Below are 14,001 nucleotides of genomic sequence, written 5' to 3' on the forward strand. Positions count from 1 at the left end.
CTGCTGCTGCCCCAGGGGCACTGGTGGATCAGTACAGTCCTTGGGGGGATCAGGGTGTTGGGGTCTCCTCCCTGGGGGGTAATCCCACCTGTGGCTGGTGAGTCTCAGGGCAGAGCTGGAGGGAACCGAGACGAGACCCCAGCAGCCGGGGGCACACCAGCACAGCCGCACCGGTGCCTGCTGATCCGTTTCAGGCTGGGTCCAGCCATCGCGTTGGGTGATTAATGTTTCTGCGCTGCTTCATCAGCGAGTGGATTTGTTGGGGTTTTTTTAGCAGTCGCCAGCCCTCACCCAGTAAATGGTCTTTGGACGAAGCCCTCCAGGTCTTCTATGGCCTGATGTCATACAGGACAGAGACGTTATCGTGCGGTAACGTGCCCTGGGTGGGTTTGTGTTCTCCCTGCCCAGACGGGGGAAGGCTGGGTGGTCCTTTCGGTAGGGACAGTGCCCGCACCCTCTGAGTCCGGGAAGCAGTTTTGGCCTCAGCAGAACCTTTTCCTTACTGTTAATGCAAAGGGAAGACCGTGGGAGCTGCGACAGGGACTTGCAAACATCTTCCAGTAAATGGGCTCCTGCCGCAAATGTCACGTTACGTACGAGGGACAGGAGAAATGCTCCTTCCTCTGAACGGGGGTTACAATGGAAGGACCGTGTGTCTGTTGAGGGCTGGTGGTGTTTCACCTTTCGTGCACTCGGGGGTGTTCGCAGGCCCCCGGACCGTGCTGGGCTGCCGTGGGGAGAGTGCCGGGGTGTCAGGGTCGGCTGTGGGGGTGCTGGGGAGGGGACGGGGTCAGTGGCTCGTGATGCACAGACAGATGCTGGGTGTTTTAGGGTTGGTTGGAGACCCGCAGCGCTCCCTCTGTGCCCTGCAGTGCCTGGTGAGAAAGGTTTCTGTGGCTGGCCTGGGTTGGGTCTGATCGGCCGGTCCAGAGCAAAGGATGTCGTGGGAGCAGGTCTTGCTGAGGCACGAACCCAACAAATAACCTCCTGCCCAGGAAAAGTCCCGTTAATTTTAGGATTCCCAGAGGCATACGGCAGAGGATGGAGGGATATAAATACGCGTTTGCTGACCCTGGTGAGAACACAGCGTGTCCTGAGAAACCCCTTGGTGAGTGTTTGTCCAGCACATCTGCACTCCCACCCGCAGCCATGGTAGTTTTAAATGAAAAATGGACTTGTTTTGGTTTAATTTTAACAAAAATTCTTAGACCAGCACGAAGCAGCCCAGCTCAGGGATGTAGGTGTGTGCGTTACAGTGTGTAATTCCCAAGTTTAGATTATCAACCTTTGCATTTGTCCAAACCAGAATGGGAGCCTCGGCTTGGTTACCTGCCTTTTCTAATTTCATCTGTAAAATATGAAAATAAGATTTACCATAAATGCCTTGATTCTGGGCTTATTGGGGCTTGGTGAGCAGTCTGTATTGTCAGTTCTGGAGCTGCTGGATATTAGTTCTGCATCCAGCATCCAGAGGCAATGTGATCTGCCTGCCTGTGTTCGAGTTCATTTACGGTATCATTCAGAGGAAAGGGATATGGACCCTGTTCTGTGAAAATAGTGTAAAATTGCCGCAAAGTACTGGGAAACGACTGTGCTCAGTTCCTCTAGATCAGTTTATTCCCCATAGAGACAAGGGGTGAGTGGGCAGTTTAGAGAATCGCTAATGGGATGGAGAGACTTCTGCTTCCGAGCCACGGCTCTGACCCAGCACCGGGCTGCGCTGATCCAGGGCTTTAACATGGGAGGGCTGGCGGTTGTCCCCTAAGAAAAAGATTTTGGTGTCGCACTCTGTTTTTCTGCAGAAAAGGGGCACCACCGCCGCCGGTCCTGGCTGTCAGCCCCAGTAGGTGCAGGGGTGTCTGGAGGCTGTGCTGTCCTGTCCCCTCTGGCAGCGTGTCCCCAGGCTGGTTCTGCCGCGCCGCTGGGGTGGCCCGTGGCTCCCAGAGCTGGCCATTAGCATGTTCAGCTGAGAGCCCAGCTGCGGGCTGGTGCTTTATCACCTGGGGGTTCATCGATGGCGTGAATCTTAATGGCAGATCTCGAGCAGCACCTGTTTATCTTCCGCTGCTGTTCATCTTCCAGTCTCCTTTGGCTGTTTCTGGATGGAGCTGGGCGTGTGGTTCACTGGAAGCGATGCGTTTTGCATGCTCTATTGACATTTCCCTGTGTTCTGGTCAACTGGAGAACAGCAGAACTCAACACACACAGGCAGAGCACTCTGAGTACACTGGGAGCATTGTTGTTTTGCTCATAAAAGACCATGCTGAGAATATCTCCAACTCCCCTTATTTCTGCCCTTCCGTGCCTTTGAAAAAGGCGTCGCACGCTCTCTGTAGACAGAGGGACGCGTGGTCTCTTTGGCAGACCCTAAAGGTCAGAGTTAGTGGGGTCAGAGCTTTTGTGAGCTGGCTGTTGTGGGAACATTCTACATGGTGCAGGCTGCAGAGAAGGCAGCTGCTCCCTTTGCCCTCCAGTTATTTTTTCCCTTGCCACTTGATGGTTTTGCTGTTTTCCCCAGGAGTACCTAGCTATCTTTCTTTCCCCCCCCCCAGCTCCCTGGTTTTGCTTTAAGAGTTACAGCGCCATTGATTGTATTGGCTGTCTGGAAAATGATGTGCTGCTTGCTGTCGGGGGGCTCCCTGCTGCTAAATGCTGCCAGTGGGGCTCCAGAGCATTTAGAGCAATCGATAGGGCTATCACAGCCTTATTTTCCACGCTGTCCCCATCCCAGGGATGTGTGTGACAATTGGCGAGAGCACACGAGCCCTGGGGTTGTTGGATAGAGCGCGGATCCAGGCGCTGGCTGCGTCGGTGTTACTAGTGTGTGGGTTTTGGGGGGGAGAAGGGTGCCTGGGCGCAGGGAGGGTGTCTGCCCCAGCAGTGCCGGGAGCTGCCCGTGCACTCAGCAAACACGGCTCTGGGGTGTTAGAAGGATCTGTCGTTAATTCCTCCCCATTTGCAGGTACCTTCCTTCTGTCGGTAGGGACCAGGTGCTGCAGACCCGGCTGCGGTACTGGTGGGCACAGTGGTTCATGCTGGGGCCAGACAGACTCCCTCATCCACTCGCGCTCCCAACAGCCTGGGACAGTCTCCAGCATCAGGTGTGATGGCCGTGTAAAGCCATACTCAGCCGTGCAGAGACCTGCACTCTACAAACCTCTAATAATGTAGTCCTGACTGCTTCGGAGTTTGGAAAAATGTTTTTATTGAATGTACAGCCTGTAGCAGAACCTGCTGACCAAATTATGAATGGGACAGTGTAGCTGTCCCGGCTATTCTGGGCCCTTGGTTATCTCATGGCAAAAAATTTCCAGGAATATTCTGCAGTTGTTGCTAACAGACTAAATAAGTTCTTTGGGAAGCAAAGCATCCACTGACACCGTGACATTTTTCCTCTAGATCCCATCTAATGCCGAGGCTGAAAGAATCGCGCTCCCACGAGTCCTTGCTCAGTCCCAGCAGTGCTGTTGAGGCTCTGGATCTCAGCATGGAGGAAGAAGTGGTCATCAAGCCGGTCCACAGCAGCATCCTGGGGCAAGACTACTGCTTTGAGGTAAGGAGCCGTCTGTCCGTCCCGGGTGGTGGGGCTGGCTGGGCAGCCTGGTGTGGGGTTGCATCTTGGGCTTTCGCTGGTATAAAACATTTCTGCTCTGAACTGCTGCACAGGGACCATTTCCTAAGCACCAAGGAGGATCACGGCCACCAAATCTTGGCCCTGGAACCATTGTCACAGCAGAGGTTGCTGCTGGCGCGGGTGCTGAACTGCTTCAGGCTGTGTATTGGCAGAGCATTAATTCGTATTTATGTTCGTAGAGATATTGTAAAGTGCTAATCCCTGCTCAGCGTTCACAAAGACATCGCACGTGGTCACAAAGGTAGCCCGCTGTTGTCAGTGGGGCTGTTGAGGACTTTGTCTAGAAAACTGAAGCTTCGCTTGTTTGGGTAAATAGAAGAATCTGTGAGTAGTTCAGGTTCTTTTTGACACCCGATATGGCATGTGGTTAGGTCTGTACTAGCAGGAGGCGGTAGGACATGTACAAACCAGTCTGTAGCGGATAATCCAGTGTAAGGTGTCCTGGGAATCCCTTGTCCTGCATCATGGATCCAGAGTATCACTGGTTCTGGCAGTGGCTGGGTAGGGAACTGGGAGATGGTTTCTTACTGTAAGGAGGTAGTCGGTGCCTGTGTTTCTCTGAAGAGAGGGTGACCTGTTTGCAGCTGGATGTAGGAGAGCAGACAGCCCGTGTATCTGCTGTTGGATCATCGGGTGGGGGGTGATGGGTCTGCAGGCTTCCCTGGCGTGGGCAGTGCTGGGTGAGGACGGCGCTGGCAGTGTCCAAGAGGAGTCAGACTGAAGAGGTGAAGATTTTATTTCTTTACTGAAATTAGCACATTTGGAAAGAAACGAGTTAAAAGATCCATTTGTTAAAATATGAATAGGTAACAGAAAAAAATCTTACAAAAAATAGCCCAAACACGACTCTGAAGTGGGCTGAGGTATGAATTTTCCGGTGCTGTTCATTCTCTGTAGAATGGAGCAAGCGTGGCAGGTCAGGAGGAGAACAGTTTTGTACATTATATGGCCACTATTACATTCCACTCAAGAAAGAGAAAATGAAGCTAGATGGAAAATAGATGTGACATCCATAATACAAGAGTTGTTTACCAATTCTGTTCAGCGCACAAGAGCAGAGGAAGGGATGTGAACAGTACTTGTGGAAAGTTGACTGAGAGGGAAATTACACAAGTCATGCACTTGTAAAGAGGAAGAAAATTATATTTTTAAGTGAGTTGGATAAAGAAGTCATACAGAAAAAAAAAGAACGTGTTAATTGCTGTTCTGCAAATCCTGCAGAGGAAAGGAAGAATGACAGAAAACAAAAGAGACATTGATTGGTAACTGACGGTCGCTCCTCAACAAGCTCCAGCAGGACGGACAGAGGTGGGAGCTCAGTGGCATGTTGTGTTGTCGTGTTGGTCCTGTCTCTCCAGAGACCCTCCTTCCCATTCGGAGGGAGATCAGCGCTGACGTGAGTTTGCGGCTCTCCCGGGGTCCCTGGGGGCAGCGGGCAGGGATGGAGGTGTGCCGGTGTGCCGTGCAGGAGGTGCCGCTGGAGGAGGGTTGGTGTTGCCGTTGGGATGAGCCTGTGCCATGCCCGGCGCTGGGCAGCGTGACCAGAGCCATGACACTGCTGCGTGTGGGAACACCGAGGAGTGAGAAGCTCGGCTGATGTCCTGGAAAAGGCCTGACTACGAGACGTCCGGTGAGGACGACCTGCCTGGGTCACGGAGCCAAGGGGAACCAGGAGGTTTTCTGCTGGGAAGGTGCTGCGGTTGGTGATGGTGCCTTGTCCCTGCACTTTGACGCTGTTGTGGATCCGTTCTCCAGGGAGATCTGCCAGGAACGGCCACGTTTGCTGTCTCCGGTTGAGAAGTGAAGCCAGTGCCAACCTCACACCGTCCTTAACCACCTTCTCCCTGCGGTGGGTGGTCGGGCAGTGGCCAGTGCCCAGGGAGCTGCTTCCATCACCCGCTGGCTGCTGTCTGCTGGTTCTCTTTGGGATGTTGGGGCTCGGTTGGCTGGGTTGGCTCCGTGTGCTCCTTGGGGTCCCTCACTCATACCCTGCAGCAGCTCTTCCAGAAACTGATGGGGTCCAGGCTTGCCAGCATGGGCAGCGCGGGTCCTCCTCGACCGAGCCGCAGCAGCAGCCCCGTGGGTCGGAGAGCAAGGCGGCAGGGTTTGACGTGGCTGCAGATGGAGTCGCGCTGACGAGGGCAGGTTCAGAGAGGGAACTGGCAGCGGACCCAAATGGAGACAGAAGCGAGAGGTGCCAAAGCCATCTGCAGTGGAAAAAAACAAGCGTCTCGTTGGGAGGCAGCTGGCTATAGGAAGGTCCGGTGCCATTGTTTCTCTCCTTTAGCCGGACGGACCTGCATTAGGGCGTGCGGAGGGCGATGGCTCGGCTCTGCCTCGGCTGGGGGTGGGGAGAGCCGACGATAATGCAGTGCTTTTGCATTGCGTTTGGCTTTTGCTGCTGCTTTAGTTCTATGCAACTTGCTTTCTTCTGACTTGCTGAGTACTTGGCACTCAGTTTTCTTCATTGATTTTTTTAAAAAAGTTACTCAACATCATCGTCTTTCTCCTTATAAGACCTCCCAGTCAGCACAACCACACAGCGCCGCTGCCTGTGCTAAATATACAGCAGCCGCTCCGGCCAGGGAGGGAGGCTCGCAGTCCAGGCTCCCAGAGCCTATTCCTGGCGGTGCTATTTGTGGGGTCCTGCTGACTTCAGCCAGGCTGAGGACTGGGGACCGACGGGCTCTGTTCCTGTCTCGGCAGCCCAGAGCCACGTCCGGGCTGTCGCAGGATGCGGCTGGGGGATGCGGAGCAGGAGAAAGGAAAACTGCAGTTGCTCCAATGCAGCTGAAACCGTGTCGCCTCAGCTTGGCCTTGCCTGAGCAAGGGAGAATTTAGTCGAGCTAAATTTAGCTCCACTAAATGTAGTCCAGCTGTGCAAATGTTCGCCGTTGCTCGCGTGGCCCCGCAGCCGCCGCGGCAGCGCTGGTTTGCCCTCTGCGCTGGGTCGCAGTGGCATTGACCAGCCCGAGCCCTAACTTGTCCTCGTAAAATCTTGTGAGCGCTTTGGGTGGAGCAGCTTCCGTAGCTCAGTTCTCATCTGTTGGTGCTCCAGTGAGATTCCTTCGAGTGCGCTTTGAGAAACCCCTGCTGCACCGGAGACGTTCCTAAAATGACCAGATGTTGTCCAGCTGCAGGGATCACCCATCCGAGGACTGTGAATGATGAATGTGAATAAGTAACGTTTTAGAAATTAATGCGTTTTATTAATTGGGTTTATCCTGTACATTGATGGTATTCTAGCATATCCAAAATTTTGATGATACCAGGGTACTCCAACAACATAATTAACATCTCATGAAATGATGCATGATGTTGAGGTCAGAGCTCAAAGCTGGGGTGTTGCTGCAGATCTGGGGAAGTTACGTTTCTGGCCACACGTGGTAGATACGACCTTCAGCTCCCATCGGATCAAGGGCGCTTCATGTCTGACACATGAGGATTTTCTCCTCCTCTCTCTGAAGTATGACCGTTACAGGTTTTTTAGGTTTTGAGTGATTAGTTAATTGGTAATTGTTTTGGAATTGAATCATAAATTTTACCATGATAACTCAATGATAGTATGTTGACTTAAGTGTGGCAAGAAAATATATTAGATATTCAGCCTAACAGAGAGCTGGTGAAAGCTGACATTTAATTAACAGATTCAGGAGAAGGACAGCTAAATTGCATGCTTATTTATTTGGATATGAATCCTCTAGGCAGCTGCGGGATCCATGTATGTCACCAAGGAGAACTTGTCTTTAAGAGAGCATCTTTCAACATCAGAGAAGTCATACCGCTCGTTTATGGAAGAGCTCCCAAGCTGCCCAGCAGATTCTCCAGATCTGAGAATATTGTTTTCAAATCCATTTGTGCACCAACTGCCCTTAAGAACAAAAGAGCTGAACAAAAAGCTGGGTGAGAAATAGCCTGTGAGGCAATGGGCTAATGGTAGAGTTTACTGAAAGGTGTATTTGACCTTTTCCGCCTTTATTAACTGATTTCCAGGCGATCAGAGCGGACTGAATTTTCTGACCTCAGTCCGAATGTCCGTGGGAGGGTTTGTCCCGCTGCGAGGTGCAGAATCCCGGCGTAACGCCTGCGGGGCAGCGTGGCCGTACCAGTAGTGTCGGGACTCTGATGCTTGGGACTTGAACGTGGATGATTTCGAGTGTTTTGCAGCTGCATTAGCTGGGCCAGATAAGACAGGGCTCAGGTTCTGAACTGTTAGGTTCGTTTCCGAAGAACAGTTTTCCAGCCTTAGAAGTTCACAGCGACCGAGCAGGTAGGGAGCTGGCGAAATGCTCCTTTGCTGTGCATCTCCCGTGTTACTTCGCTGTCAGTTCTGCTCTTAAAAACTGTCGCTGAGTGCTGCTTCTGGGGTCTCTGTATTTGTAACTCAGCGTTCGGAGGGCGCAGCACCACGTCAGCAGCGGTGCAGCCGTGCGGCGCTGCTCTTCCGCTGTCGTTCCCAGGCAGGCGCGTGGCTCTGCTGGGCTCGGGCGCTGGTGCAGGAACTTGTGCTGGGAAAAGGATCGAGATGCAAAGCTGCCGTACCCTCTGGCAGAACAGGGTGGAGAGATCACACACCTTGGGCACGGTTTTGCAGGTGGTATGTGTTGTGTGCCCCCAGAAGTCTGTCTGGGAAGGTTCAGGGACAGAGGTTCACATGAGCATCCGCAGCAGCAAACAGGGGATGAAGCAGGCCAGAGCTGTCATGGGAAACGTTGAAGAAGCTGGAAATAAGCGTGAAAAGATGCTGGAAAAATCATACTGCTGTGCCTGCTAATATGGAGTCTTCTTGGAAATAGAAGATAACTTGTGCTCAGAAAAATAAATAGTTTTACAGGGCAGAGGATGAAAGCGTGTAAGGAAAGGGCAGAGTGTCTGCCCGAAGGAGAAAGCTTCTGGGACATCAAGGGCTGGAAGATTTCTGGCGTTTGCTGCGTGAAGACAGGATGGGCCTCTTGTCATTTTGTCCTGGTCAGAGGATGTCTGTGTTCAAAGGGAGGGATGCGCCCAGCTCGTCACTGAGGTTAGCTAATGACAAATTGCAGCAAGTGCCAGCGCTGCTGTAAGCACAGGCTGGGCGGCTGGGAGACAGACGAAATGAGAGGAGATTGTGTCTCCCAGAAGCAGATAACCCAGCGTGCGGCGTGCAAACACCAACACTGAGAGGTGGTGAAGTACTCGGAAGTAATTCTGCAGCTTGAGATTGGCAGAAATGGAGCTCAGAGGGGAGTTGTTTCAACTGCTGGCCAGGTCCGTTTGGCCTGCGAGCAGGGATGCACACAGAGTATTGCTGGACGTCACCAAATGGTTTTTGGGCTGCGCAGAGTTCTGGTACCCAGCGGTGGTCTGTCCGCTGCCAGCAGGGCTGGAGGAGATGCGGCTCAAGGGCTACGTGCATGTAAGAAGATGCAGAGAACTTTTTTTTTGGCCAAGTAACTGATGCCGAGGAGGCTTGGTGTGGTGGGTGGGATGGGATGTTGGGTTCCTGCCATCCTGGGGGTGCTCTGGGGGCTCCCACCAGGACTGAGCTCCCACGCAGTCGCAGGGATGTGATAAGGACTAAGGGGCGTTTGTACCATGGGAAATGTCACTGCTGTGACCAGGCTGCTTCAAAACCTGGCTGTGAAATCCCAATGGCCAGAGAAAGTCACACAAATCCTTGGAGGGATTCTGGAAGTGTGAGAAGTGAGAGGAGGATGCAGCAGCCCTTCAGCAGCATCTCCAGGTCCAGGAGCCCCAGCCGGGAGCTCAGCCGGTGCTGCTGCCGGGCGCGGGCAGCGTGTGCCTGGCCCCGTGCTCTGCACAGCGGCAGACGAAGGGGGAAGGTGTGAAGCCGGCCTTTCTGGGCCCGGTGTTCTGCTGGAGACAGGGAAGGGGTTGTTGCTATCACGGGCTTTGGGCTGAGTCTGGAGGAGCGCCAAGTGGTTGGGATTTATCTCTAGTTTGTCTGAGATTTGCACTCTCTCAGTTGTGGAACTTGGTGGTCGCATGCATGGGGCCCATTATCCGGTGTTTTCTGCGGTGGCAGAGGAGAAGTAATTGGAATTTGCTTCCATGATGATTTCTGTGACATACTGAGTTGCCCTGTTTTTCCGCTAGCCTTAGGGGCTGTTGCTTCATGCTTGGGTAAAGCTGTTTACTTAAAAAAAAAAAAAAAATTCCACTAGCATCTTTCCTAACTCCCCCTCTCCCCCCGAATCACAGTCTGTGGTGTGCTGGTCAAGACATAATCCTGTTCCTTTCCCTGTAGGTGACGACTTCATCAGGAAGTAAGTGCTTCTCGTGTCGTTCTGCAGCAGAGCGAGATAAATGGATGGAAAACCTGCGGCGTGCCGTGCACCCAAATAAGGTAGTGGCTTTGAGGAATTGCCTCTGTTATAGTTCAGTTCCTCGTTATTACATTTTATAGACCAGTGCATAGCGGCGGCAGGGGACGTATTGTCACTTCAGTGAGTAAGTGTCACTGGGGGTCAGCCTTTTTCCATATCGGTTTCTTCCACAATTATATTTACAGGCAAGTGCCAATTATTTCTTCCCCTCTTTTTCTCGGCACGTGCTGCTTCAGCTGTTGCTAAGAATTGATCAGACCTGAAGAATCTTCAGTCTTGCTCTGTTAGTGACGACACTGGCCACTTACGTGGGACTTTGCGCCCCCTGGCAGCTCTGGGGCAGGTGGCAGGAGGCTGTGCTGTTCGGTACGGGACTGAAAAGCCTCCAGAGTTCACATATCCCACCTCTGACTCCAGCAGCACCTGCAGCGTCTGCGTTAGCCATGGGAGAAGCTCAGATGCCCATCGCAGTGAGTTCTCTGAGGTGGTGGTGGGACGTAGCTCTCCCTTCTCCACCCAGGTGAGGTGGCAAAGTCCTCCCCTCCGGGTTCCACAGAAACAAATCCTCCTCCTCACTGGGACACCTGGGGAGCGGTTTTATGGCCCACTAAGACAAAGTGCCTCCTAAAATAGTCTGCAGCTGCTCTTCCCTCTAGAGTGAGCTAACAAAGATCGATCAGGACTGATCGTCCGCAGGATTTCACAGCTGAGGAGCTCAGTCAGCAGGTCTGCTGCTGATGGGAGAAGATGCAGATGATGGGATCCTGGCACCAGAGCCACCTGACTGTGTACGAGTCAGTCCAGGCCTGGCGGGGTGCCGCAGGAGCCCTCCGGGTCGGTTTATTGTCCCAGCGTGGTGCCAAATGTCAGTGCACAAGATTTCCTTTAATACCTGAGCGGGAGCGGCGGAGGGGAGAGGTGGGCTCTGCCTCCAGCAGCGTGGCTCTGCAGGTGCAGCTCAGCCACTCGGGTGCTTTCCGAGGGCAGCAGCCTGGCAGCAGCGATGTGGAGGAGCTGGGTAAGGTCTCCGTGGTCACGCTTACCACGAGCAGAGTCCTGGGGCTGGGCACGTCCCTGTGGCTCTGAGGAGGAGCGTTCAGTGGAAATCCATTTGGAAGCGTGCCCTCATCGCGAAACACGCCGTTAGCTGTGGCGAACTTTCCGTCTTTGTTTGAGTTTGCAGACAATAAACTCCCAGTATCTGAGTTGATATTTCTGTCGGGAATTCAGTGTTCCTGTGCGGTTCCTGTGTGTGCTTCCTGCCCCTGCAGAACCCCATTGTGGGCTTCAGCAGCGGCGTTCCTGCCCCGGCTCCCGGGCGGAGCGGAGCCAGCCGTGGTTGCTGGTCCAGGGAGGGGTTTCCAAACAAAACAGGCGATGGCAGAGTCCCTGCAGCGGTCCAGGTGCCAGAGTTTTGTCTTTTAAGTCACTCCTGAATAGATGCCCCTGGATGCTCTTGCAGGATGAGGTCAGCATCGCTGGGGAGCTCTCAGATCCACAGCATCCTCTGCTCCGTTATTGTTTAAAAGATCTCCAAGCCAACTTTCTGTTTCTGGATGGTCGAACTTGCTCTGGCCCCCACAATTCCTCTCGATGTTTCAGTTGGGTGCCTGGACTTCTGCCCTAAAGTATCACGAGGTTTTGTAGATGCTGCTTTCCCTGCCAGGGGTGGTTGTGTCCCAGCCGCGGGTGAGGTGATCCCTGGGTGTGTTCAGATCTCGTTAGTGTTGCTCTGTTACCGTTAATAAAATGCACTCCAGGGCTGCTGTAAAGCGGCTGTGCTAGGGGAGGAGGTGGCTGTGAGGTACCTGTGCCATCACTTCTGCTTTGCAAAAGCCGCTGATGGTCGGTGAGGTTCCTTCGGAGGCCCCTTGGCAGCGAATGGGGAACGGTACATTTCTGATGTGGAGGGGGTTTATCTGCCTCTGCACCAACAGGCATGGAGAGCACGGTGATATTTGGAAAATTAACATAAGTAGTGTTGTTATGCAAATTCCTGAGAGCCAGTGTTTCATTGAAATAAAATGTAATTAAGCCTTTGCTCATTTAGCACATCCAAAATAATTAACTCATATCTCCAGTTTTGTTCTGCTTGGCTTTATTGGTTTTTTTTATTGACCTTTTTTTCTTTGCATCTTTTTTTTCAGGACAACAGCAGAAGGGTGGAAAATATGTTGAAGTTATGGATTATTGAAGCCAAGGACCTGCCAGCTAAGAAGAAGTACCTGTGTGAATTATGCCTGGATGACGTTCTTTATGCACGAACTACCTGTAAATTGAAAACTGATAATGTCTTTTGGGGGGAGCACTTTGAATTTAATAACCTCCCATCACTCAAAAACATTACGGTGCACTTATACAAAGAGACTGACAAGAAGAAAAAGAAGGACAAGACCAATTTCATTGGACAAGTGAACATCCCCGTCAGCTCTGTCACGGGCCGGCAGTTTGTAGAGAAATGGTACCCGGTGGTCAGCCCCAACCCCGGGAAGGGCAAGTCCCCGGGGCCCATGATCCGCATCAAGTCGCGCTACCAGAGTATGAGCATTCTTCCCATGGAGATGTACAAAGAGTTTGCCGAGTACATCACTAACAATTACATGGTGCTGTGCTCGGTGCTGGAGCCCTCGCTGAGCGTGAAGAGCAAAGAGGAGATGGCGTCGGCTCTGGTGCACATCCTGCAGAGCACGGGCAAGGCCAAGGTAAGACCCTTCGTCATCCCTACCGTCCCCCCAGAGACCCTCGGGAGCAGGCTGCTGGGTTGGGGTTTGGAAATCCCGGCCATCATTAATACACTCCAGTTTTGCTTTTAATTACCAACACGTTGGTAGCATGTGCAGTGCAAGTTGCTTAATGAGCCAAGAGGTCGGTGGGAGCACGAGATACCAACCAAGTCGTTCTCTCCTGCTGGAGGCTCAGGGGCCAGGCTCTTGCTGGATGAACAGGCACACATGTGGAAGTAAGCGAGGCGGCAGTTTTCGGGGATGAATGCAAGCAGCGCTGGCGTAAGCCAAGCAGCCCGTGTGTGCTGGGTCTGCCCCTGGGCACCCGGCAGGTCCCCACGCCGTGGTGGCAGAGCCGAACGGGAGAGAGCAGCCTCTGGAGAATTTCATGGCAAAGTCTCCCTGCGGGCACGCGTCTCTGAACCAGCTCTCGGTCTCTGGGCTCTGTCCTGATGCTTTGGGAAGGGAGGTGTGAGGGGCAGCAGTGTGGGAAGGACCAGGGGCTGGGGATGCTCGTGGGGGGCAGGTGCCAGCCAGGTGATGGGAGTTGGGTTTTGTGGAGCACTTTGAACATCCCTCGTGGCTGGGAATCCCCCGGCAGGCGTGGGGAAGGAGTGGGCCAGGAGGAGGCGGAGGGGGGGATTTATTCCTGGTTGTGATCTGGGAGGGCAGAGGTGGGGTGATCAGAGCTGGAAACCCCTCCCGGGGGAGCACAGGCAAGCGCTGGGATCCCAGGCACGTGGAGTGTATGGTGACATCCTTCGTCCCCCGGTGGCACGGCACAGCCATGGTGGCAGCGCCGGGAGCACAGGAGTTAGAGCATCATCCAGAACTCTGCTAGGGGGGAGCTGGGGAGGAGCAAGATTCCCAGAGCTTTTGCCATGCAGAGGAGGGGTGGGCTCCTCACCCGCAGGGCTCGGGTCCTCCGCAGCGCCGCCACCGTTGCTGCCCGGGGCCGTGCGGGGCTGGGGATTAGGTTTAGTTCCCATCTGTCGGACATAGAAGCAGTTTGTCCTCATGATCTAGTTCAGGGCAGGCAAAGCTCGCTGAGAGGATTGCGAGGCTGCGGGCGTGCTGTTGCAGAGGAAATAGCTCTGGGAAAGCCTCCCTGATCCCGGTGTCGGAGCCCAGGGGCGCAGGGAGGGATGGCTGTCCCGGTCCCCTTGGCCAGTTACCCTCGGTGGGGACAGAAGTGGCTTGTTCGATGTGCGAAATAGCGCTCGGTGGTGACACAAGGAGAGCATCGTCAGTGTCCCTGTCCCCGCTCCTTGTGCCGGGGTTTGGCACCGTCAGGCCCCCGCTCGGCCTCCCCGCCCCA

The 14,001-nt window shown here is 53.6% G+C and overlaps 1 protein-coding gene across 1 annotated transcript in view; it reads left to right on the forward strand.

The window, feature by feature from the left end:
• Window positions 1-3,403: 3,403 nt before the first annotated feature.
• Window positions 3,404-14,001, forward strand: part of LOC104463611 (disabled homolog 2-interacting protein-like) — a gene marked incomplete at its 3' end in the record, with an annotated part of 26,713 nt that continues 16,115 nt past the window's right edge. Inside the window, exons 1-3 of the mRNA XM_010076005.1 lie at window positions 3,404-3,553; window positions 9,882-9,980; window positions 12,108-12,662. Of these exons, the coding sequence (XP_010074307.1) occupies window positions 3,410-3,553; window positions 9,882-9,980; window positions 12,108-12,662 (798 nt within the window). The remainder of the gene's footprint in view (window positions 3,554-9,881; window positions 9,981-12,107; window positions 12,663-14,001) is intronic.

The sequence above is a fragment of the Pterocles gutturalis genome, unplaced genomic scaffold, assembly GCF_000699245.1.
Source record: "Pterocles gutturalis isolate BGI_N339 unplaced genomic scaffold, ASM69924v1 scaffold8303, whole genome shotgun sequence".
Lineage (NCBI taxonomy): Eukaryota > Metazoa > Chordata > Aves > Pterocliformes > Pteroclidae > Pterocles > Pterocles gutturalis.